At 45.3% G+C, this 27,619-nt stretch overlaps 1 protein-coding gene across 13 annotated transcripts in view; it reads left to right on the top strand.

Annotated features, from left to right (window-relative positions):
* AHNAK (AHNAK nucleoprotein) overlaps positions 1–27,619 on the top strand; it is a 126,677-nt gene that overhangs the window by 48,846 nt on the left and 50,212 nt on the right. For all 13 annotated transcript variants that reach the window (XM_069207082.1, XM_069207090.1, XM_069207085.1 and 10 more), the window contains exons 2-4: positions 6,492–6,580; positions 14,322–14,478; positions 15,252–15,439. In XM_069207082.1, the coding sequence (XP_069063183.1) occupies positions 14,322–14,478; positions 15,252–15,439 (345 nt within the window). In that variant the 5' untranslated portion in view covers positions 6,492–6,580. The remainder of the gene's footprint in view (positions 1–6,491; positions 6,581–14,321; positions 14,479–15,251; positions 15,440–27,619) is intronic.

The following is a 27,619-nucleotide window of genomic DNA, read 5'->3' on the forward strand; positions in this document are numbered from 1 at the left end:
ACAGAGAAGGCTACCCATGCAGAGGGGGTGGTACAGCAGTAAGCTACAAAGAAGGCTCCTTAGCACGTGATGGCAGTACAACTGCACCATGCATCTAGGGAGAAGGTTCTTTAGCAAATGTTGACACTGCAGCTGCACCGTGTATCTAGAGAGGTTCTGTAACACGTTTTGGCACTACAGTTGCACCATGTAATTAGAGAAAAGATCTGTATTATGTGGTGGCACTGCAGCTGCAGTATGCATCAAGGGAGAAGGTCCTTTTGCAATTGATGGCACTATAGCTACATCGTGCTTCTAGAGTGAAGGTTCTTTTGCACATGATGGCATTATAGCTACATCCTGCTTCTAGAGTGAAGGTCATTTTGCAAGTGATAGCACTGCAGCTGCACCATGCATCTAGAATGAAGGTCATTTTGCAAGTGATAGCACTGCAGCTGCACCATGCATCTAGAGTGAAGGTCATTTTGCAAGTGATGGCACTGCAGCTGCACCATGCATCTAGAGTGAAGGTCCTTTTGCAAGTGATGGCACTGCAGTTGCACCATGCATCTAGAGTGAAGGTCCTTTTGCAAGTGATGGCACTGCAGCTGCACCATGCATCTAGAGTGAAGGTCCTTTTGCAAGTGATGGCATTGCAGCTGCACCATGCATCTAGAGTGAAGGTCCTTTTGCAAGTGATGGCAGTGCACCTGCACCATGCATCTAGAGAGAACATTCTGTAGCAAGTGATGGCACTGCAGCTGCACCGTGCATCTAGAGAGAAGGTTATTTTGCAAGTGATGGCACTGCAGCTGCACCATGTGTCTAGAGAGAAGATTCTGTAGCAAGTGATGGCACTGCAGCTGCACCGTGCATATGGAGAGAAGGTCCTTTTGCAAGTGATGGCACTGCAGCTGCACCATGCATCTAGAATGAACGTCCTTTTGCAAGTGATGGCACTGCAGCTGCACCATGCATCTAGAGTGAAGGTCCTTTTGCAAGTGATGGCACTGCAGCTGCACCGTGCATCTAGAGAGACGGTCCTTTTGCAAGTGATGGCACTGCAGCTGCACCATGCGTCTAGAGAGAAGATTCTGTAGCAAGTGATGGCACTGCAGCTGCACCATGCATCTAGAGAGAGGATTCTGTAGCAGGTGGTAGCACTACAGCTGCACCATACGTCTAGAGAGAAGATTCTGTAGCAAGTGATGGCACTGCAGCTGCACCATGCATCTAGAGAGACGGTCCTTTTGCAAGTGATGGCACTGCACCTGCACCGTGCATCTAGAGAGATGGTCCTTTTGCAAGTGATGGCACTGCACCTGCACCGTGCATCTAGAGAGATGGTCCTTTTGCAAGTGATGGCATTGCAGCTGCACCATGCATCTAGAGAGAGGATTATGTAGCAGGTGGTAGCACTACAGCTGCACCATGCAGCTACAAAGGCCACCTATGCACAGGGGGTGGCACAGCAGCAAGCAGCTACAAAGAAGGCTCTTTAGTAAATGGTGGCAGTAGAGCTGCACCGTGCAGCTGCAAAGACGGCCGTGAGTCCTGGAAATTGCATTGTGGGGGTACTCTACAGCTATGAAGACGTCTGTACGGCAGGAGATGGCCCAGTGGTTGCACCATGTAGCTTCGAATAAGGGTTGGTAGGAGGGTGTTATGACGACACTGTGGTTCTGTCGAAGGTACTTGCCACAACGGATGGTACTGGTGCTGTGAACATGGATACACCCTCATGCAGTCCAACCTCCTTACAGCAGCCCTTGTGCCAACGACCATTATGTGCAGCGTATACAGTGCCATGTGCAAAACTACGTGTCACATTTTGGAGAGGTGATGGTCTACTTTGCGATCTCCTTTGTCCTTGCGTATGTCACCGTGCCTGCAACTATGGTAACTCATAGCGGCCCTCAGTGGGGACATGCGAGGACTGGGTGCATTTTCGACTGTAGTTCAGGGCAGATGTATGTGGGTGTGTTGGTGGGGAGGCACTTCTCACCCTAACTAAGATCCTGCAGAGATAATCTGGGTATAGTTCACAAAAGACCTCTGATGCATCAGGTCTAAGTGAAGAAGTACATACCTGCATAGACTGGAAGAAGCAGAGTGACTAGATTTTGCAAATCGGGACATTCAACAAAAATAGAAGTAGGACTACACTTTCACATCGACTGAGGGGCACACCAATATAGAAAGCACAAACACTGAGGCTCTCGGGGGAATTGATTAAAAACGACTTTTACATGGATCATCATGTGTTAATTAAACTGATTTCTAAAAACGTGGGTAACTAATCTTGCACTTGAACACATATAAGCTTCCCACCCTCTGCATTCAGTCAACCCACTTTAAAAACTGGGCTAGGTGCTGAATTTAGTGAAATCTGCGAGGACAGATGATCAAAAAACCAGGACTGCCGTGGCAAAACCAAGTCACCTGATCATATAGGATAGAGTTGCCATGCCCATATGGTAAAGCTGTTTGCACATTTCTAGGGACAGAGATACCTGGCTCTTTCCGTGAACGTTATTATGCTAAGTTAGCCTGTCAGAATCATCCGGCGCAGAGGATATGAGTCCCGCGCTTCAGCAGGCTTGCAGGTGTATGAGCCGTGGTACCCAAGGACTGAGAGAGAATCAGCCAAGGTGGCATAGGCCAATGTCCCGTACACCTACAGAATAGCAGGGGTAGGGTCCTATGTACCTCCAGGAACCTGGCTGAAACTGTGGTGTAGCGCGCCCTAGGCACCCAGGCTGGCGGAATTATCCAGCCCCAGGCATTTGATGTGCTGTGTATCCACAGAACTCATGCCAACCGGTATACCTTCCTGTGTACTTATTGACAGACAGAGGAGTCCACTGTGAGCAAGGAAACCTTTCTGTATCTGCCACTGTTTCTGATGACCTCATTTAAAAGTTTCTGGGAATGATGGAGATCCCTGTCGATCTAGTGTCCTTGAGGCAGAAACCCGAGCAGAGACAGCAGCACACTCCCTAGACCCACGGACCAGACGTGCTGGCAGGACAAGCGGGTGCAGTGGTAGCTGCTTTGCGACCATGGAGCCTGTTGCAACCCACACATTAAGGCCCTGAGTTGCCTGCAGACTCAACTAGGGTGCTGCATGATCAAGTGCCATATTGGGGAATAAAACAGTAGTGAGATATGCAAATACCTGAATGGATACGGGCAACCTGTGCTTTATACATGGAAAGATGCTGCAAGGTATGCTGAACTTCAAATATTAAAGTTAATTTTGCTAGCTCAGCCTGTGGTATGGATGTTCTCTTTCTGTAAAGCAGTGTTCATCAGTTGTCATAATCAATCTGATCCGTGTCCAGCCTATCCATGGTGATGACACAACCCAATCCTACATCTTCCACGAAATGCTTCTCCAAATCCAGACTCAATGCTTCTAAAATCCCGTTCACAGCAAATCTCTTTAAATACTTGATAACAAATGTGAAACCCAAGATCTCGAGAGATAACCCTGAAACCACTTTTTCAGACTAATGCCAATGCATTTGTAAAGGAACCCTCAAAACTGACCTACGACTCTTCACCACAACACTGGTCCCGCCACTTACAAAGTTATCTGTACATCTCCTCACTCAAAAGCCTAAATTGAGATCTGTTTCAGAAGCATAACACTAGTCCCTACTTAAAATTGAACACCCTCCCCCCCCATGGGAGACAACCACTCCCATAGACCAAAATGGACGTATTCTCCCCTCAATGAAAACGATCTATAGAATCTTGTGAAAAGCTACTATTATCACAAATGCTAGTCGCCCTGACCTTGGTATACAACCACCGAAAATTACACAGTCTCATCCTCCCCAAATTACTCTAACCTTATTCAAGCCCCTACTGCACAGGCTCTACTATGGCTACGGTCATATGCCCACACATTGTACAGGCCCCACCATGGATCAGATTATATCCAGAGCCTCCTTCCTGACAACCGTTGATCTAATCCCGGTAGGCTGGTCTGACCACTTTATAATCCTCTTTACTTTGTTCTTTATCTTCACTTAAACTTTCTGGTCAACTGAAGGATACAATCTTGTTTAAAACCATTGCTAATGTGGCTCCCCCAAATATAGCCTCCCAGTCCCCCAGGTTGACATCAATGAGGCTTCAGACAAATTTAATAACTACCTGGAATCCTTGATAGAAGGTTTCTCATCCTGCAAGAAGAAACTACACAGACTGCATCGTTATAGCCTACCACATATCAGATGCTTCTGCAACACTGCTAAGAGCAGACCTAAACTTCTACTTGAAGTAATCAGACAGACCAACAATCCTTCTTCCAGTAACCACCGAAGTCCTCTGCAATGACTTTGTAGAGCTTTTCAACAAAATGTCAAACCCTTAACACCTCCCTGCTCGGCCACCTTTGACAATAAATCAAGGGAGATTTTATCTTGCAAAGCACAGCGGTCCTCTCCCTCCCCAGTTTCAGAAACAGAACTACTGGTTACCATATCCAAGGTAAAATACTCAAACCATCTTTGTGACACTGACCCTGGCCCCATCATTCGAGACCTCACAAAACAGTTATCCCCTTTTTTGTCCACCCTGACCAACTGCTCCCTTGAACAGGGTACGTTTCCACACTAAACATTGGACAAATCTCTACTCTTCTAAAAAAAAAAAAAATCCATGGACTCCGATGACCTTAAAAATCGTCCATCCAGTCTCTATCCTTCCACCGCTTAGGTAAGGTGATTGAAAGGTGCGAACCGCACAACTGTCTCACATCCACACAAACAACCTCTTTGACACTTTCTCATCTGGCTTCAGACAGAGCTACAGCACAGACGACAATTCTGCATGTTGTGGACAATGCTCCCTGCATCCTTGACACTGGAAATTCATGCCTCCCTCTTCTCTCTGCTGCAAATGACACAGAATTCCTCCATGCGCTGATGATAAACACACTAAAGAATCTATTGAGAATTAAAGATGTAGTCCTTAACTGGTTCACATCCTATCTGAGAAACCATTCTAGAGTAGTGCAAATTAGGAGGTCTGTCTTGAGCCAGTTAGCCTGGAACAGGGGTCCACCAAGACTCAATCCTCTCCGCAACTATTCCATTTATATCTTGAGCCCATCTGTGTAAACATTAGGACTCTGGGATCCTCTTTCACCCATATGCCAGGCCAACGATACCCAAATCTACTTGAAAGCTGCTTCCCTGGATGACATCACCCTCCTATCAACACCTACATTAGAATTCAATCATGGATGTCAAATCACCACCTTAAACTAAACCCTGCAGAAACAAAATCCCTTCTTAAATCTCCCAAGAAAGTCAGTTGATCTATACAAGATTTAATGGCATGACAGCATTCGTCTCTGACTTGGACTACCACCCCCCCATTGTTCACTCGGCTTCACTCTTGATAGCTGAGTCAGCTTTTTGAATCATATCACCGCAATGGCCAAGAGCGCCTGTTTCCAACTAAAGCTGCCATGGGAGCGCAGGCAATGCATCCTGGAACAGGATCTAAAATCAGTTGAACAGGCATGGGTACTTTCCAGACTTGATTACAGTATCTCATTCCCTTCAAGCATCTTTAAAGTTCACTTAGATCCATTCAGAGCAGCTCTACATGCCGTGGACATCCTTATCTCCGATCACAACAAATTTGACCACATCTTTCCTACGGCTGTCTAGAGAGACAAGCGCTCAATATAAAACTGCCTGCACCACACACAAGGCACTGCAGGCCCCTTCAGCTAAAAACTTGAAAACTTCAGGTGCAAAACTGGGTTCATTAAACTCTTACTTCTTTCTCCTGGAGTCCTCACCTTCAAATAAGCGTGATTCATCAACCAGTCCATATTTGGAAATGCCGCACGAATTTGGACCTCCAACTCTCTCTGTATGACCACATGCCACACTACCTTCAGGAAAAGATCTCAAAGCACTGTTCTTTGAAAGAAACATGGGTTAAATGCTTCCATCCCACTTATTATTCTCGAATGTCTGCTTTTATTTTATTCAATGTTGTATCGCAAATATATTCTTTGTGCATTGTTTGGGAATTATACTTATGTACACCTTCTCACTTACTCTCGATTATCGGTTTTTAATTCTTCTTAGTTTGTATCTTTAATATACTCCTGGTATGATCGTTTGAGAACTGTTCTGATACCTGCGGGCCATGTCAAGGCTGTATCAAATTGCAAAACTAAATCCCAGAAATAAACGTCAGAGTTCTCTATGTGCATGAACCCTGCGTGCATGGTATTCAACTGCGAATACATTTGTCTGGACTCAGCAGGGGTTCTTATTTTTGTTTGTGTCTGTGTCGGCCTTCTGGGTTGCTCTGCCCTTACATGGGTAAGAAGTTGCACGTAGGGTGGGTGGTCTGGTCATTTCGCACCAAAGTGAACATTGTGGGAGGGAAATAATTAGCCCTGTAGCGTTCAAGATATGTAGCGCTTTGCGATATTCCTCAAACTAATAATCTTCATTATTTCCCTTATTCTCCAGCCTGGAAGCCTGATGCAAGCATTACTTGGAAGTAGCGAGTGAAAAGAAAGCCTTCTGGAAGGGACTCGGTCCAGACCAGCCTCCTCACGGTGAGTTTCACAACCTTCCTCCCTTCATAGAGCCCCTCTCATCTCTGGCTCCCAGGCTAAAGGGAGTGGCCGGGAATCTGGCACAAAAGAAGGGATGGGCCCGTTCATTGCTAGTTGAAAAACAAGTGTGAGAAGCGCGTGCTATGGAACGAAAGCACCATCTGGCGGCCAGTCCGCCTCACTCTGCGTAGATGTATTCAAAATGGACGTTCCATGAGGTACCCCAGGCTTGTGAGTTAGTCCGCACTAGTGGTCCCGTTTTATCAACCTGCGTTGTTGCAGCAGACCATATGTTTGCCTGAATGGGACCACAGGTCAATACGTGCCCTGCTGTGGCCACTGCGAACGCCTAGAGCTAATAACTTCAAAATTGAAAATCGCCCAAGACCCCCCCCCCCCCCCCGTTCGGAGACACTTTCAAGACACTGTAGTAAAACGTATAGTAATGGAAAATTAGCAAAACATTGAGTATTTGGTAGCTTGCAAGCCAGTCACGTCCAAGCATCATCTGCTTAAGTGTTTTTATTTTTTTATTTAAACCCTGGGACTGATAGCCCTCTGCATCCACTAGGCGTCTCACAATGCGCAGAAAAATCCAGGAATGGGTGAGTCCCTCACATTTCGTCCGGTGAAGCTCAAAAGCTGCGTATGTAGTCTGTACGTTTTCTTAGAAACCGTGCAATAATTGCCGTGTTACAAAAGATTCCTGATAATTTTACAGAAATTCTATTTAGCTACCCACTCTAAACTTTGCAACAAGGCAAAACATTAACAAACGATTGTTATTTTTTTCCTGCGAAAGCTGGCACCTGCACTTGCAACACTGTTTCAGTTCTGCTTTTCAAATCATTCCTGGGGAATATGCGGAGTTTATATTCGACATAATGTTTGTATGTATTTTTCCAGCACACAAAACTTACCTTGCCTGTGCTTATGAAAGCTGAAGTTTTTTAGTATTTAGAAATGTTATAGGCTTTACTTGACAGCTGGATACAGTGTGTCTGGATGTAGAGAGGGAGCTCCCACTTGAGCATAAGAAAAAATCCAGATTTGGCAGAAAATACAGTTTTTCTTAATGAAGGAGGATAAACCCTAAAGGATGTCAAGCAAAATCAGTTTTTCACTGAAAACCTCAGGGTTTTCGATCCCCCATCGCCCACAGGACCATCAACCTGTGGGCATGAGAATGCAATTGAGGACTCTGGTCTAAACGTTGAAGGAAACACCGGTCAAGGTCGAAGACCTGAAACTGCCAACACTTCAAGAACCAACAGAAGAACACAAAGAAGTGATCATTGAATATGAGGAATGTTTGGAGAAGGACCCTATCAATGATGAATTTTCCAAGGAGACACCTCAGAGGATGGCAGGACATCTACCTTGATTCAGAGGAGGGAGTCAACACATACCCCTCGAGACCCTTGCTTCCAGAGGACATAGCTGTTTGCAATGCAGGTGACGAAGGACTGCAGAAATCTACAGCATCGTACTCCAAGAAGGGCAGACAGAATCATGCTTTTTTCTGGAAATACTGCTGCTGTTTCAGAGAAGAAACCAATTTCTGCCCATGTTGCGTCCGTCACAAGGGCAGTACCCAAACACGCCAAGACAGCCTTTTCATGGGAGGTCCTGCGGAAGAAGTGCAGCAGCAAAGTGTGCTGGACACAGCAGCAAGTGGCCTCAATCCAGGAGTCCTCGTTCTAACAACACCAGTAGGGGGAAGAATCTGAAGATTCCTCAAGGAATGGAACAACATCTGTTCCAACAATGGATACTCAACATCACCCAGCACGGATACCGCATGGAACTATTTGAACTACTGTCCAACATAAGGCCAAAGTCAAGAGCACACAGCAAAGCAGATTTACTACAACTCAGACTGGAAATGTTAGACCTGAAGCAGAGAAAGGCAATAGAAATAGTCCCTGAAAGCGAAAGAGTACAAGAAGTCTACTCACTCAGCTTTCTCCTCCCAAAGCCAGACAAATTCCTTAAACCCATCTTGGACATCAAAGCCCTCAACCAGAAAACCAAAATGAAAACGTTTAAAATGCCAACACTGCAGGAGCTCATCCCACCTCAACAAAGATGGGATTCAATTGTTACAATAGACTTCAAGAAACCATACCTCCACTTATCAATGAATGACAACACACAAAAGTTTTCTGAGATTGTTCATGGACAAGGTAGGTTACCAATTCACGGTTTTACCATTCCGGATAAAATCAGCTCCTAACGTGTTCACAATATGCCTAGCTGCATTAAAAGGGCATCTAAGGAGGAAAGGAATTTATCCTTAGAAGTTTTGCTGGTCAACAGGGAGAAATCATCCCCAAAACTGGAAAGGGAGAAGACATTCCTAGTGGTAAGGTTAAATTCCAAAGGAGGGAAAGCTAACTTGTTGAGAGGAGAATCAGGTCATTGCCACAGCAAGTTCGCCTTTACCAGAAAGGGTAAGCTCTGACATTGAGGACTGTGGGGAAGCTGATGTGCACGATGACAACATGCATACCACTCATATCAAATACCAGGTTCCTCATGAGACCACTACAGGAGTGGTTATACACATTGGCCCCAAGCGACACAGAGTTGGGAATATCTAGTGGTTATCACACGGAGGTACACAAGGAAGGTGTAGTGGTAGTAGTCATGGAGCATCACTGTAGGCAGACTTTTCAGATAAACCAATCCCTTAGTCACTATAAAAACAGATGCCACTGGGTGGGGAGGGCAAATGGGGATCTTGAATGCCAGGAATCTTTGGTTCCCGCAAGAGCCAGTAACACACATAAATGCTTTGGAATTCAAGACACTTTTCCTAGCCTCTAGACCTTTCAGTCAGTCGCAGGTGAAGGAATAAGTAGCGTGGGTTCCGATGGACAACACTGCCACCACGTTCCCTTTAAAACAAAAAAAAAAAGAAGGGTGACAGGCACTTGTGTGCTATCCAAACTAGCACAGGGCATGGGCCATACAGAGATGCGTAACTATAGTAGCAATCCACCTACCAGGAATAAAAAACCCAGAGACAGACAGAAGAACACCTCCCATGAGTAGGAGGTGAATCATGAAGTGGTAGACTGGATCTTGCAAAGGTGTCAACCCCGTGTTTAGACCTGCTCACAGCCCAGGAGAATGCAAAATGCTACAACTTTGCATCCAGACATCCATAGCCAGACACTGGTGAATGCCCTGTCGATAAAATGTTCAGGGAGATTTACATATGCTTTTCATCCAGTTCCTCTGTTTCCCTAGTGATGGAGAAACACAAACATCTATGATGCTTATCCTCCTTGCAGCCCAATAGGCCAAACCGGCCTGGTTCTCTGATCTAGTGATGCTAGTATAGGGCAAAGGGCTGCCACTACAACCAGACATATTTACCATGTAGAGGGGTCAAGTGTTTCACCCAGAACCAAAAACACTCAGGTTAACAGCATGGCCCCTGAAGACATCGGGTGACATTTCTGTTTTTCTTTCCAGAAGTTGTAAGCCTTATACCAACTGAGGAGACCAACATTGAAAGAATACTGTTCCACAAAGAGGAATAGATTCAGACAGGGATGCTCCAAAGAAATAGCTCCCAGGACCTGGATGGAGGACACCATGCTTGTAACATATTTAACTTGTCTACTGGACGAGGGTATTAGCTACACCTCTGTAAAGGCACACCAGGCAGCCATTGTTGCACACACAAGCGGGCCAATAGGAAGGAATTAGTTCCAAAAACAAGACATCAAAGATCCTAAAAGAGGCAAAAAAATTGACATTGCCCATAACCGCCCCTACAGCTATGTTGGATTTAAACCTGGTGCTAACCTATCTTATGAAACCACCTTTTGAACCCACGCACACTGCAGGGATGCAATTCCGCATTTTGAAGACAGCCTTTGGACTAGCCATCACATTCATATGCAGAGTGAGCAAACTCCAAGCGCTCTCAGTCCAGGAACCATCCCTTCAAATTTATAAAGGCAGAGTAATCATTAGAACTAACCTAAAATTCCTACCCAAGATAGTCCCAAGCTTCATATCAAACTATACAGCTGCCAGTGTTTTCCAGTGACTGTCACTGGCATAACACATTCTTAAAAGACTAGACTTTGATGCACTACATACCAAACCAATCATCCAGACTAATCAGTTATTTGTCTCCTTTGCCCCAGGAACCAGGAGAACACATGTTTCCAATGGAACTATCAAAGTATGAATAGTCCAAATGATGCAAAGATGTCACACAACAGCAGGAATGACACTAGAGAAGAGACCAAGAGCTCACTCCATGAGAAAGAAAGGAGCAACACTTGCTTTGCGTGGTCCTCTGTACACACCTTCACTCAACACTACTGTGTGGACATTCAAGCTCACAAGGGTGCACAGGTGGGACAAAAAGTAGTTGGTTACCAAATAGCAAACTCTTTTTTTCACCCCACTTCCTGCAAAAAAGGGACCACTGCTATATAATGTATGCACAGCATGGGATTCCAAAAAGATTCGCACTGCAAAACTAAATTTTACTTGACCAGTAGGAGTAGTTTTGCAGCTTGAAGACTTTTTGGATTGACATGCAAACGTCCCACCTCTGCCAGAAAATGAATGCACGATTTGCAACTAGAGAAGTAAAAGGAAAACTTAACACGAAAGAAGCCATGAAAGTTGAATAAAGAATTTGAAGACCCACCTGTTCTCATCCTTACAGAGGCCAGACTGTTAAGCAATAGGTTCACAGACAGGTTACTCAAAACCAATAATAGAAGAAGTGTAAAAGAGAGCTAGATTCAGCCATAGAGAAAATGTCTTAGCAGCTAATAAGAAAAGCGAACCCCCAACAACGTACCTGTGTTAATACATACACCGACATGTCCAAGGAGGCCAAGAAAATGATAAATAGGAATTGGCGCATACTGAACACTAACGGCCTCAAATTTGAAAAGACACTTTTCTTGTTCAAGAGAAACACCAGCATTCGGCACATAGTAATCCACATGAGACCCCTGAAAAAACAAAATCGGTAGACAAGGTGAAGCCGACCAAAAGTGAGGGGGGCATTTCCAATGTGGCTAATGCTCAGTTAGCTCTCTCACATCACTAGAAAAAAACTATTGACTTAGGACTGAGACATCCTTGGCAATAGTAAAGTCACACTAAATGCAACTCTGTGAACGTGATTTATCCGTTTACATGTCCGTATTATCAAAAATATGTACTGGAGAAAGCAAAGAAAGAGAGACTAAGAATTACTGAGCGTCGAAGCACTGTCTGATGTAAACAAGCGACAACAAAAATGACATCACATTTCTCTCTAGCTGGCCACACTTAGCATGACTTAAAATGGACAATAATAGAGAAACTCAATAACAGTAACAACTTCACCACAAATTTACCTGAACAAGAACAGAGATGGGTCAATAGATTAAAACTGATGCAATTGGCCTAAATGACGAAATCCCTTGGACCGTCGTGAATTCTGAAAGATGCCACCCCACTAACATCGCATAGACGCACAATTCAGTACTATATCCAGTGACAAGTGAGATCAAGGACAAGCCAACTAATAGAAATGCTAATGGGAGCTGGAAATGGGAGATTTGCTATAAACAGCAAGTATTGTACGGTGCCTAGTAAACCCTGCATTTACGCTATCTCCCTGACACTTCTACCACTGACAGAATATTAATTGTGTGATACCTCCACTATTGACAGGATACCAATATTATATGTTGCCAAAGAGAATAAATAATAACTGGTGGGATATCCCCGCCTCCCCAACTTTCAAGGCCTTGATGTGCTCAAACGAGGTTTGCTTTACAGCGATGCATGCCCCAACATGTGCATATAAGTGCATGACCGTACACAATATGTTATTTCGTTTGTACTTTATTGCTACGAAAATACCAGAAGCTTGTGTTTTATGTTCAGTGTTGAATGCCCTACGCTTACAGCATTGTGTTCATTTTCTCATGTATTTCTGTATGGCATGCATTATTATATGCTCCAGTGACATACAAGTGTGGCGGCATTTTTGTTTACTGTTTATGTATGCGACGTCTAGTCGTGTCTTTAAGGAAAAAAAAACCTGACTTCCAAGACGTAGGGACCTAGACACGGATAGGTATGGATTGAGGGGTACTAACAAATCTTGACAAAAGTCCTGGAGCCCTTGTGGCTAATGAAAGTGGACTGAAACATGCTGACGCAAATCAGAGGAAATTATATCCTCTATAGACACCCATATTGCCTAATTTTTAACCATAACAGATACCAGAGGGACCCAACATTAAAGGGAAACTGGGGTATCTTCTAGGTATTTGTATCTCACTACATTTAGACCCCATTTGTGACAATTTCAAAAGTGTATGTTGTAATGCACATTGTAATATGGTTGATCCCATCCTGGTTTATAGGGACAGGGTGAGACACGATGCTGAAGCATGACACCAATAGAATATGTGAGGGGCACCCATTTGGGGTGCCATGCGAGGGACTCCTGAACCAGGCTGGACATTCAATACTCTTGTATGGACAAAAGGGTACAGGATATGTTTTTGTGAGAGTACATAATCACAACACCCGCTTACAGAAGAAACAAGCATTTACAATGCATCGGGTCTCGCGTTTGCTCGTGTTAGAGCTGATCGCGTTGTAAACTCCTAACCCGACTTTTCACCTATAAGGCAAAAGTGCATTTATGCACGTAACCCAAAAAAGTGAAATCAAGTAGGTAAAGCGCTCGACTTCTGCCAAGCGAGATCGGGCTCGTAAATTAGAGATAAAAAACGTCCACGAGCCCGATGGAAAACAGCGAGCCTCGCATGTTTTCTGTACTTGGTCGCTGCGCTGGAGGAGGGCTTGCCACCGTAAAAGGCATGCCATATGCGTGCCTTCGACTAATGAAAGCAAGCAGATTTTATTAGGGAAGCCCACCAACCAATAAAAATCACTGATTTGAAGTTGACAGGGCTCCGAGCCCTTTTATAAATACAAAAGAGTCTCCCTGCGAAACGCATGCGCAAGCGCATGCAACGCAGGCTCGACCCTAAAAAGGACTAAAAACCAAAGTGATTCTGGACCCAACCACTGAATGGCAGCATAATGCACATCTTGTGAATCCAGAAAGTCTACAAGCTGCAAAACTACTTCTACATGTAAGTAACCATTTTGTTTTAGTTGTTCTTCCAGCAGAGATACCAAGCCCCTAGTAATTGCCTGTACCCTTCTGCTGTGGTACAGAAATCCCTGGACTGTATTCAGCCCTCAGCTAAGGTGCAAGTCTCTGTCCAGTAGTATGCCAGTAAAAATTAATTGGTTATTGCCTCTAATATTACTATTTGCAAATTTTTTAATATGGCAGGAAATCACTCAACATATTTAAAATGATCTGTCACCTATCCGCATAGTTCCTTTGCTAGGGTCTAAACCTGCATTGAAATATACAACCCTTTCTTCTTATTCAAACTCCTATTAAGCTTTTATATTTGTTTCGTCGACTTTTGTGGATTTTCCCGAGTTGGTCAGGGTTCTTTATTTTATATTGCTATATCCTGAATTAAACATAGCATTGTGAATGTTTGCATATATGTGACATTAGTATAATGCAAACCTAGCCACAAGGCAGCAGAGCTCTGTGTAGCGCCATGTCTAATTGTTATCCACCAAAACACTCTTTTGTAGCTTTCTCTTTTAATTGAACTGCTTTTAATATAGTCGTTCTTCCATTTTGACTGTCTGTGTCCCTCTGTAGATGGAGAAAGACGAGGAAGAGACACGGGAGATCTTGCTGCCCAACTGGCAGGGCAGCGGCTCCATGGGCATCACCCTAGAAGAGAACGACGAAGGTGTCTTTGTCAAGCAGCTGGTAGAGGACTCTCCTGTAGCTCAAACGGGGGTGGTAAAAGAAGGTGAGTGTGTGTGTGTGGGGGGGCTTCTGTTACGTACTCTCTATAGTCTATATTTCTGTGATAGAAGTGTCTCCCCCTTTGTGCTTCTGTGCACATCTATCTGCCTTGAGCTACTGCCCTTAGAAACTGTCATCAGTACACGTGGGATACAAAGTTATAGGGAGATGTTTAAACATGTACAAGACCATCAACTGATCCATAGAGAGATGCCCTGGGCGATACTTGTGCCCTTTGCCCATGACTGGACATTGTGCCAGGCAACTGATGCTAAATTGGCTTACCACTCGTGCACCCTGTCACACAGTTACATCACCCCTTCAACCTGCCATCAGTTGGTGACATCGCTTTAGGCTTCTGACCTTGGACTGCACCATCACTCCAAAAAACTCATCCCACACTTCAATAATATCATACTGTAACGTCACTCTGGGAACTTGATCAGAGACACATATAATAAATGCACTTAATCTCAGGCCATGACAACAGTCTGTGAGCCTAATATCACACCAGCACTTAACTTCAGACCTTCACGTTGACAGCCTGCGAGACCTCTAGTGGTTATTTGGACGTCACTCTTATCCCTCAGTGCGTGCTTGGACGTGAGCACATTCCATATCCTCCATTTTTTCTTATTGATCATTTCCCTGCCATTCTGTTCCTCACAGAAAGTGCTTGGAAGCGACGCCCTCATTACCTCACGTGTGTGCTAGGAGGCGCCACTGTTTATTTCTTATCAGTCATCTGCCCTCTGCTCACGAGCCTCTCTCTTTCAGGTGATCAGATTGTGGGCGCCACTGTTTACTTTGACCAGATGTCGTCAGAGGAGGTGAAGCACCTGCTATCGAGTATGGGTCACCACACCGTGGGCCTGAAACTACAGAGAAAGGGAGATCGTTCCCCACTCCCCGGAATGACATGGTCTCAAGAGGCGTTCAACCTGAAGAGCCCCGACGTGGTTCTGGTGAGTCCCACATCCAAGAGCAAGAAAATACAGGGCATGCACTGAGGTGGCCATCCTTACTTGAAGGGGCGAGTCCTAATTTATGGTAATAGGTGTTTGTACTCTGAGCATTGTGTCCCTTACAATCAGCGCCAGAAGAAGTAGTCTAGCTGGGATGACAGAGGGCCCTCCTAATTAATTAAAAGGATATCTCCCACCGCCTCCGTGCCGTTCCCTGGTTAGGTGGTGGAATAACTCCACAACTGTGAGCCCATCTGGCCTTAATTGGTCTTCTGTAATTTTTTAATAAGGGGATGCGTTAGAGGTTCGATGATCCTTTGGACTCAGTTAAGAGAGTTCCACCATGGACACAAAATTAAATTTGCTCATGACCCAACTAACAACAGCACAACTTAATAAAGCAAGTCATTATCAAAACTTTGGGTCAGTAAACTTTACACACCATGGCCCATGTGACCATGAATAACCACAGCTTTTAGTAAAAGTTAGAAAGTTTATTTCCCTAAATTAACAATGCTAATGCCATGTAAAGCAATCTTAAAACTAACCGATAAACATAGATAAAGAACACAGGTTGACCAAAACGGCAGAAAAATCTCAATTTTACTAAAGCATTCAACATTAGACATTCAAGAGATACTGTACAAATTAATATCAGCAATAACTGAAGTATAGAGATGGCATACATTTAGACATTGACGGGTGAATAAAATCAGTCCTTTGTTAATAACATTGGTTGAACATGCACACAATAACTGACCCTCTAATTCGCATGGCATGATTGGCCTTCATGCAAAAAAAGTTAATTAGGAAAACATCCAGCTATGGCTCTAATAAAAATATAGCGGTTGGTACCTAAATGGAAAGAACAAAAATCTATGACAAATACAATTTATTTTGGTTATACCTCTCCTGATTGGATCAGCAATCAGAAGCTTCTTCGTCAGCTGGGCATCTGTCTGGTCAGCATTTGCAGTGGGGAAAGTGAAAAGAGTTGGCTCAGCCACAACAGTGCTCTAAGTTAAGTGAACCAAAATAGAAAGGACATCAAACTAATTAAACAGCCGTAATAGCCTCAACATTCAGTAGCTACGCAATGAGACTAAAGGAAAGGGTATCTAGGACTGCTCTGGATCTCTTGGAACATCACTCGAACTAACTCTCCGACGGACCCTTGAAAACAGGACTATTCCTGCTAAGTGCAGTCGTGATAAGTTCAAATCCATAAAGTAATGTTCGATGGCATCTGTCGCTGTAGATACGCATGTTCTGCAATAGCTCGCCATCTGGTGTTGGGCCGGAGTGTTACAAGTTGTTTTTCTTCGAAGAAGTCTTTCGAGTCACGGGACCGAGTGACTCCTCCTTTTGTCTCCATTGCGCATGGGCGTCGACTCCATCTTCGATTGTTTTTTTTCCGCCATCGGGTTCGGACGTGTTCCTGTCGCTCCGAGTTTCGGAACGGAAAAAATAGTTAATTTCGGAAGATTTTCGTCGGTATTGTTGCGTTCGGGATCGGCGTACTTAGATTCAACACCGCATCGAAGATCGAAGAGCTCCGGTGCCCTTCGGGGTAGTTTTTCGATCCTCCGTCGGGGCCTGGTCGGCCCGACCGCGTGCTGAGGAACGCCGATGGAACGGACCCCGTTCCGTTTCTGCCCCAAATGCCACAATAAATACCCCTACACAGACCAACACTTGGTCTGCAACCTGTGCCTGTCACCTGAGCACAGCGAAGACACCTGCGAGGCCTGTCGTGCGTTCCGGTCCCGAAAAACACTCCGAGACCGTCGAGCCAGAAGACTTCAAATGGCGTCCGCACCGACAGCCCGACGGGAGTTCGAGGAACAGGAGGAGGAAGGTACCTTCTCGATCCAAGACTCAGACTCCGAAGGATTCGACGATACACAAACCGTGAGTAAGACGTCGAAAAACACACAGAGAAACATTTACAAGGCCCAGGGGACGCCACTGCCACCAGGCCATGGCTCGACCCATAAATTCGGTGACCGACCGTCGGCACCGAAAAAGGCCAAAACAGTGCCGAGATTGTCCGACTCCGGTCGAGACACCGGCACGCAGCCTTCTCGGGACCGAGAAAGTGCTGGAGACAAGCCTCGACACCGAGATACCGGTGTGGACACGGCTCGACGCCGAGACAGCGGCACCGAAACAGATCGACGCCGAGAGGTTTCGGCCCCGAAAAGGAAAAAAGTCACCTCGGAGCCGAAAAAACACGCAGACAAAGTTTCGACGCCGAAACAAACTGCAAGCGACCCAGCTTCAGGCTCTTATACAGAAGAGCACTCGCTAACCTCCCAAATGCAAAAGCATAGGTTTGAGGAAGAGCTACAAGCAACTGATGTGGACCATACGCAAAAGCGTATCTTCATTCAGCAGGGGACAGGAAAAATAAGCACCCTTCCCCCCATTAGGAGAAAGAGAAGGTTGGAGTTCCAGACGGAACAAGCACCACAACCAAAAGTGGTTAAAAGAATTACACCACCACCCTCTCCTCCGCCCGTGATTAACGTTTCACCAGCACAAACTCCATCTCACTCCCCAGCTCACACCACCATGAGCCAGGGTGACCAAGGTCAGGACGCATGGGACCTATACGACGCCCCAGTGTCAGATAACAGCCCGGAGGCCTACCCTACAAAGCCATCTCCACCAGAAGACAGCACCGCGTACTCTCAGGTGGTGGCTAGAGCAGCACAATTTCATAACGTAAGCCTCCACTCAGAACAGGTCGAGGATGATTTCTTGTTCAACACACTCTCCTCCACCCACAGCTCCTACCAAAGCCTGCCTATGCTCCCTGGTATGCTCCGGCACGCAAAAGACATATTTAAGGAGCCGGTCAAAAGTAGGGCAATCACACCACGGGTGGAAAAGAAGTATAAGCCGCCTCCTACGGACCCGGTTTTCATCACTACACAGCTGCCACCAGACTCTGTTGTTGTAGGAGCAGCTAGGAAAAGGGCCAACTCTCACACATCTGGAGATGCACCACCCCCAGATAAAGAAAGCCGCAAGTTCGATGCAGCTGGTAAAAGAGTCGCAGCACAAGCTGCAAACCAGTGGCGCATCGCGAACTCCCAGGCACTACTTGCGCGCTATGACAGAGCCCACTGGGACGAGATGCAACATCTCATTGAACATCTGCCCAAGGACTTCCAAAATAGGGCGAAACAAGTGGTTGAGGAGGGACAGACCATCTCCAACAACCAGATACGTTCCTCCATGGACGCTGCAGATACAGCTGCACGGACAATTAATACATCTGTAACTATCAGACGGCATGCATGGCTCCGAACGTCTGGATTTAAACCAGAGATTCAACAAGCAGTTCTCAATATGCCTTTTAATGAAAAAGAACTGTTCGGTCCAGAAGTGGACACAGCGATTGAGAAACTCAAAAAAGATACGGACACTGCCAAAGCCATGGGCGCACTCTACTCCCCGCAGAGCAGAGGGAATTACAGCACATTCCGTAAAACGCCCTTTCGAGGGGGGTTTCGGGGTCAAAGCACACAAGCCAGCACCTCACAAGCAACACCGTCCACTTACCAGGGACAGTATAGAGGAGGTTTTCGGGGACAATATAGAGGAGGGCAATTCCCTAGAAATAGAGGGAGATTTCAAAGCCCCAAAACCCCTACTACTAAACAATGACTCACATGTCACTCACCCCCTCCACACAACACCAGTGGGGGGAAGAATAGGTCATTATTACAAAGCATGGGAGGAAATCACTACAGACACTTGGGTTCTAGCAATTATCCAACATGGTTATTGCATAGAATTTCTACAATTCCCTCCAAACATACCACCAAAAGCACAAAATTTAACAACACACCATTCCAATCTCCTGGAGATAGAAGTGCAGGCACTATTGCAAAAGAATGCAATCGAATTAGTGCCAAACACACAAATAAACACAGGAGTTTACTCACTGTACTTTCTGATACCAAAGAAGGACAAAACGCTGAGACCAATCCTAGACCTCAGAGTAGTGAACACTTTCATCAAATCAGACCACTTCCACATGGTCACACTACAAGAAGTATTGCCATTGCTAAAACTACACGACTACATGGCAACTTTAGACCTCAAGGATGCTTATTTCCATATACCAATACACCCATCTCACAGGAAATACCTAAGGTTCGTATTCAAAGGAATACATTACCAATTCAAGGTACTGCCTTTCGGATTAACAACCGCACCAAGAGTCTTTACCAAATGTCTAGCGGTAGTCGCTGCACACATAAGAAGGCAGCAAATACATGTGTTCCCATATTTGGACGACTGGCTAATCAAGGCCCATTCGTTCATACAGTGCTCAAATCACACAAATCAGATCATACAAACCCTCTTCAAACTCGGGTTCACCGTCAATTTCACAAAATCCAAAATTCTGCCACGCAAGGTACAACAATACCTGGGAGCCATAATAGACACATCAAAGGGAGTAGCCACTCCAAGTCCACAAAGAATTCAAAATTTCAACACCATCATACAACGCATGTATCCAACACAAAAGATACAGGCAAAGATGGTATTACAACTCCTAGGCATGATGTCATCATGCATAGCCATTGTCCCAAACGCAAGACTGCACATGAGGCCCTTACAACAATGCCTAGCATCACAGTGGTCTCAAGCACAGGGTCACCTTCTAGATCTGGTGTTAATAGACCGCCAAACTTACCTCTCGCTTCTATGGTGGAACAACATAAATTTAAACAAGGGGCGGCCTTTCCAAGACCCAGTGCCACAATACGTAATAACAACAGATGCTTCCATGACAGGGTGGGGAGCACACCTCAATCAACACAGCATACAAGGACAATGGAACGTACATCAAACAAAACTGCATATCAATCACCTAGAACTGCTAGCAGTTTTTCAAGCACTAAAAGCTTTCCAACCAATAATAGTTCACAAATACATTCTCGTCAAAACAGACAACATGACAACAATGTATTATCTAAACAAGCAGGGAGGGACGCACTCCACGCAGTTAAGCCTGCTAGCACAAAAAATTTGGCATTGGGCAATTCACAACCAAATTCGCCTAATTGCACAGTTTATACCAGGGATACAAAATCAACTCGCAGACAATCTCTCTCGAGATCACCAACAGGTCCACGAATGGGAAATTCACCCCCAAATTCTGAACACTTATTTCAAACTCTGGGGAACACCTCAGATAGACTTGTTTGCGACAAGGGAGAACGCAAAATGCCAAAACTTCGCATCCAGGTACCCACACAAACAATCCCAAGGCAATGCCCTATGGATGAACTGGTCAGGGATATTTGCTTACGCTTTTCCTCCTCTCCCTCTCCTTCCTTACCTGGTAAACAAACTCAGTCAAAGCAAACTCAAACTCATATTGATAGCACCAACTTGGGCAAGGCAACCCTGGTACACAACGCTGCTAGACCTATCAGTGGTACCCTGCATCAAATTGCCCAACAGGCCAGATCTGTTGACACAGCACAACCAAAAGATCAGACACCCAGATCCAGCATCGCTGAATCTAGCAATCTGGCTCCTGAAATCCTAGAATTCGGGCACTTACAACTTACCCAAGAATGTATGGAAGTCATAAAACAAGCAAGAAGGCCATCCACCAGGCACTGCTATGCAAGTAAATGGAAGAGGTTTGTTTGCTACTGCCATATTAATCAAATACAACCATTACACACAACTCCAGAACATGTAGTGGGTTACTTGCTTCACTTACAAAAATCTAACCTGGCTTTCTCTTCCATTAAAATACACCTTGCAGCAATATCTGCATACCTGCAAACTACCTATTCAACTTCCCTATATAAAATACCAGTCATTAAAGCATTCATGGAGGGCCTTAGGAGAATTATACCACCAAGAACACCACCTGTTCCTTCATGGAACCTAAATGTTGTCCTAACTAGACTTATGGGTCCACCTTTTGAACCCATGCACTCCTGCGACATACAGTTCCTAACCTGGAAGGTGGCATTTCTCATCGCCATTACTTCCCTGAGAAGAGTAAGCGAGATTCAGGCGTTTACTATACAGGAACCTTTTATACAACTACACAAAAATAAAGTCGTCCTAAGGACCAATCCTAAATTTTTGCCAAAGGTTATTTCACCGTTCCATCTAAATCAAACAGTGGAACTTCCAGTGTTCTTTCCACAGCCAGATACCGTAGCTGAAAGGGCACTACATACATTAGATGTCAAAAGAGCATTAATGTATTACATTGACAGAACAAAAAACATCAGAAAGACTAAACAACTCTTTATTGCATTTCAAAAACCTCACGCAGGAAACCCAATTTCAAAACAAGGTATAGCCAGATGGATAGTTAAATGCATCCAAATCTGCTACCTTAAAGCTAAACGACAGCTGCCCATTACACCAAGGGCACACTCAACCAGAAAGAAAGGTGCTACCATGGCCTTTCTAGGAAACATCCCAATGCAAGAAATATGTAAGGCAGCCACATGGTCTACGCCTCACACATTCACCAAGCACTACTGTGTAGACGTGTTATCCGCACAACAAGCCACAGTAGGTCAAGCTGTATTAAGGACATTATTTCAGACTACTTCCACTCCTACAGGCTGATCCACCGCTTTTGGGGAAATAACTGCTTACTAGTCTATTGCAGAACATGCGTATCTACAGCGACAGATGCCATCGAACTGAAAATGTCACTTACCCAGTGTACATCTGTTCGTGGCATCAGTCGCAGTAGATTCGCATGTGCCCACCCGCCTCCCCGGGAGCCTGTAGCAGTTTGGAAGTTACCTTCAATTATTTATATATGTATCATCTCAACCTTAAATAGGTGCATACTTAGTCACTCCATTGCATGGGCACTATTACTACAATTCAACTCCTACCTCACCCTCTGCGGGGAAAAACAATCGAAGATGGAGTCGACGCCCATGCGCAATGGAGACAAAAGGAGGAGTCACTCGGTCCCGTGACTCGAAAGACTTCTTCGAAGAAAAACAACTTGTAACACTCCGGCCCAACACCAGATGGCGAGCTATTGCAGAACATGCGAATCTACTGCGACTGATGCCACGAACAGATGTACACTGGGTAAGTGACATTTTCATTCTCAAGTCTTCATTGGTCAGAATATCGGCTGTTCACAGTAGAACCAAGAATCATTAATTCTTAAATCTGTGATATAGTTAGACAGTCTTCCACACATCAGTGATTGGCTCCTCTTCTCCTGTTCCTGTCACCAGTTTCCGTCAGGAAACTTTTAGTTGCAATTCATAACTCCCGTCAGTGAAGCCATTGTCCCGTCCTGGGAACGTTGGCTTCTCACGCACCAAAGATACATATGTAACGGTAGCTAGCACATCGTATTACAGCAGACAATTTTCACAAGAAATTTTAAGACATTATCTACTTTAACGTTGCAACTTTACAAATCTATTTGGTCAACACTGTGTGAACAATGAACAAATGAAGCGTCTTGCTTGAAGAAGAAAGCATTTACGAACATTTATTTATGCTATAAAACTTTACATGAGGCTTTGTCGACTAGGCCCAAAATTTCACAGGTGCGCAATGCCTCATAAAATTAAGCCAATACATGTCAATAATACGTTAGTATGGTCCATTAATACATTTTATTCTATATGTGCACATTATTTTAAACAGTTAATGTTATTTCTTTATTAATGTTGTACACGTTATAGTGGCCACTTAGGTGGGGGGACATTTTTCCAAAACACTCGATTTCTCAATATTAGCCTAGTCATTGTAAATTCTTAACTACTAATCAATGCAAAATGTATTATTAATTAATTCAGCTTTCACCCAACTCAAAAGCAGAGGGCCCAGTGAAGACTCTGTGCTCCTCTGTGTCACCATTGGCGAGAAGCTTTCATAAGTCCACAGATGCCTTCCTGTGTCCCACCCACTACGCACACGCAGCCAGAGTTTGAACGTCCCTGAAATATGCAGTGCTTTAGATGGACTGGTGAAGTCTGGTACTGAGTACCGGCACCTTTTTGTTTTGAGGGGGAGAGTAGATGCACTTTTCAACAGAAGTGTAATACGTTTTAATGGAGAGTACCGGCACTTAGCAGGAAAAAAACAGCTACTCTGATCTAGGATACCTTCACTTCCATTTTTCCATTTCGAGCGCTGGAAATAAGATAGTTTTTAAAGGACTCTATCGCCCATTTTAGGAAATACAAACGACGCAGGGAGAGGAGGAAGGACAGCAGTGTTTGTGGCACATTTCTTCACCTTCGTGTCAAATTCCAGGTTCATATAGTTTGTGCAGTATGTGTTTTTGAAACATGTCTCATGGTTTTAATGTCCTCGCTAACAATTTCTGTTGGTACGTTGGATCTCACCCCATGAGAACTGGTAAGCACAGAAGCTGACACTGTTTTGTGTGAGCAGTGTTGTTTGAAACCTGGGTAGGCTTTCAAATTCGAATGTGTATAAGCAGGGGCATAGCGGCAGGGGTTGAGGGTGGTTTTACACCCCCCTCATAAATGTATTTTGCGATAAATAGTGGGGTGCAGGTGTTTTCAGTCGGTGGGGTGAAGAGTGTTTCAGATTTCACCAGGAATTTTTACACACAAACAAAAACACACACACCTTCTCTCTCTCTGTTCGGAAAGACTTAAAAAATGTTGGTTATTTCACAAAATGATGCGCTTTCTCTCACTTAGTACACCCACCAATCTGCCTTTGTCTCTTTCCCCTGCCTCTTAAGCCCCTCTGTGCGACTTGGTTGTGGTGTGATGTATTTTAACATCCTGTACCAGCATGATTGTCTGTAAGATTTAAGCTAACACCCTTCCCCCATCATAATGACCAAGCTACACCCCTGTGTATAAGTTTTATGGATGTGACTATCTGCAGCCCTTTATTTGGGGAGCAAAAAGTATGTGTGTGTATGTGCAGGGCCGGCTTTAGCGCTGGTGAGGCCAGGTGCGACAATCTTTTTTCGCGGCCCCTCCCCACCCATGACCTCCTCCTAGGATTCCCTCACTACCACCTAGCAAAAGTGCCCCTGACCTCTCCTTAGCCCCTCCCTCACATATAATTCATGTGTTTTATAGCGCTGGTTGGCGGTACTAATCCACTCAGCTATCGACATCAAATTCAGATCTGTTCTTTGCGGCAGGCATATTAACCCTTTGTGGTATTTTATGGAGAGTCAAAATTGCCACTACACAAAACTCCATCTCTCTTTCTAGCAGGAACATTAATGGCAAGTTATCTTGGCATTTGTATTGCTGACAGAAAGCTGGATGCACAAGGAACTCTTCATCAGGTACTTTTTAAACCATAAGTCAATTGCTAAACACAACCCCCTCCCACCCACCCCCCCCTTGCAGGTTAGCACCCCCTCCCTTTCCAGGTCAGCACCCAGTATGGCCGCACTAGTGGCACCTTCCTAAAGGCGGCCCTGAGTGAGTGTTTGTGTGTTGGGCGGTGTTTAAAGGGGCATGAGGGGTTAAAGGCACGTGGCCAGCTTATTTAAGGCATGGCTTATGTAGGGGGCTGACCGGGTGTGTGGTGGGTACCTAAGGCACTTACACCTTATACCAGGTCTCCTCTGCAACATTTACTTCTGGCCACTGGAACCGCAACTGGACTTCACAGGAACATTGTTTCTTTCGGCTCCTTCCAGCAACTGCAGCATTTCCCCTGCTGTGCATCCTCTGAGGGTGCCAAGTCTTCAGCCTGCACCAGGAAGCAAGAAGGAATCTCCCTTGTAGTGAAGGAGTCACACCCCTGCATCCGCAGGCACCTACTTCAACAACGACCGGCTGCGTGGATCAATCAATCAATCAGGAATTTTGCAAAGCACATTACTCACCCGTGAGGGTCTCAAGGCGCTGCGGAGGGGAGTAGGGAGAAGGGGGGAGGGAGGTGCTGCTACTGCTCAAACAACCAGGTCTTGAGAAGTTTCCTGAAGGTAAGGAGGTCTTTGGTCTGGCACAGGTGGGTGGAAAGAGTGTTCCACGTTTTGGCGGCGAGGTGCGACAAAGATTTACCACCAGTTCTAGTTCTGAAGACACGTGGGACGGTTGCGAGGCCGGCGGAGCAGAGATGCTGGGTCGGGGTGTAGAAGGACAGTCCTCTATTGAGGTATTCTAGTCCAGTGTTGTGCAGTGCGTTGTGACCGTGGGTGAGGAGTTTGAAGGCGATTCTCTTTTTGACTGGGAAGCAGTGCGGGTTTTTCAGGTGGTCCGTGATGTGGCAGTGGCAGGGGATGTCCAGGATGATGCGTGCAGAGGCGTTCTGGATGTGTTGCAGCATCTTCTGGAGTTTGGCCATGGTTGCTGCGTAGAGGGCATTGCCGTAGTCCAGCGTGCTGCTTACGAGGACTTGGGTGACTGTTCTTCTGGTTTTGGTGGGTATCCATTTGTAGATCTTTCTGAGCATGCAGAGGGTGTTGAAGCAGGAGGAGGAGGATATGGTGTTGACTTGCTGGTCCTCTGATCCTGAACTGTGTGGATCCTGCATCATGGGTAGTGGTCCAGAGTAGTCCTCTTGGTCCTCTATGCTAGCTGTCCAACTTTGGTGGAGGTAGGCCCTTGACTTCCCATGCAGAACAGTATCCCCATGCACCACGTCTCTTGCAGCTGCCAAGGCTTGTTTGCAGCTTCTCCAAAGAATCTTCAGGCTATGTGTAGCTGCAGCACTCCTTCCTGCGACACACAGCCCTCTGCGTGGTTCTCCTGTGGCATGGGATCCCTTACTGCAGTGCTGCATGGGCTCCTTCCGCGATGTTTGTGTCCCCGTCCTGTAGGACTCCTGCGGGTGCTGCCTTTGCTCCTGTGGGCTCTCTGTACTGCTGAGGGTCCCCTCTGACTCCGCCTCCTGGGTTGAGTTCTCCTGGGCCTCGCTGGTCCCTGGCAGCTCACAAATTTGCCTTTTCCAAGGCTTGTTGGTGGAGTTCCTTCCCCAACACCCATCTGCAATCTTCATTCCAGCGTGAGGCATCTTCTGCATCCCTCAGGAACTCTTCTCAGGCTTTAGGGCTGCAGTGCTGACCTGATCTTTAGCACCATCAACCAACTCCTGCAAGTACAGCTGGGTGGGTAGTAGCTCCTACTCCTCCTTGACTCCACTGTGACTCTTGGACTTGGTCTCCTCTCTCCACAGGTCTTCTTCTCCAGGAATCCACCACTGGTTTCTTGCAGTCTTGTCTGTGTGTCTTCTTTTCTTCTTTTCCTTAATTTTAGGTAGTTTGGGGAAATTCCAGTATTTACTCCTGCTTTCCTGGTCTCTAGGAGGTACTGTGTTACTTACCTCTGTGGTTTTCTAGTACTCCCAGGTCCCCTCTACACATCCCACTTACCTAGGTGGGGGTCCTGTGTTCGCATTCCATTTTTAGGTTGACCATAGCAGTGTGCAAACGCAGATTTTCCGACGTGTTGTTGTCTATTTGGGCTTTTAACCACGCCCACCACTTTCGCTCATTCATGGGCTTGCCCTTTAAAAATCTTTTGTTATCATTGGTAAATGCTTTACATTTATTCCTCTTTGGGGCGGTTTGGTTACCGCTTTGGACATCGACCCTGTTACATGACTAATTACACTTTCGCCAATACGTTTAACTGCGAGCAATCTTCTTTTTCCTTTTGTGTGTCTCCTTCATGCTGATGCTCATGGCGACCTTGGCACTTTAAATCGGCTCGCTTATGTGAAACTGTTTTACTTTTAATTTTCAATTTATGTGGCAGGAAAAGTCCGGTTAGGAGTTGACAATACTAATAGCTCTAACTCGAGCAAATGCGAGACCCATTGCATTGCAAATGCTTGTTTTAGTATATGGTTTGGCCTCCCCCTAAGGTCGCTCTTGGTTATCTACATTTGTACTGTTTTCTAACCTTTTCTATGCCTATTTCTGTTTACTAGCGTATAGAATTGGTGTAGGAGGTTGGCTCTGTATTTGTTATTTCAAAGTAAGAAATAGCATGCACAGAGTCCAAGGGTTCCCCTTAGAGGTAAGATAGTGGCAAAAAGAGATAATTCTAATGCTCTATTTTGTGGTAGTGTGGTCGAGCAGTAGGCTTATCAGAGGGTAGTGTTAAGCATTTGTCGTACACACACAGGCAATAAATGAGGAACACACACTCAAAGACAATTCCAGGCCAATAGGTTTTTATATAGAAAAATATA

The sequence above is a fragment of the Pleurodeles waltl genome, chromosome 9 (assembly GCF_031143425.1).
Source record: "Pleurodeles waltl isolate 20211129_DDA chromosome 9, aPleWal1.hap1.20221129, whole genome shotgun sequence".
Lineage (NCBI taxonomy): Eukaryota > Metazoa > Chordata > Amphibia > Caudata > Salamandridae > Pleurodeles > Pleurodeles waltl.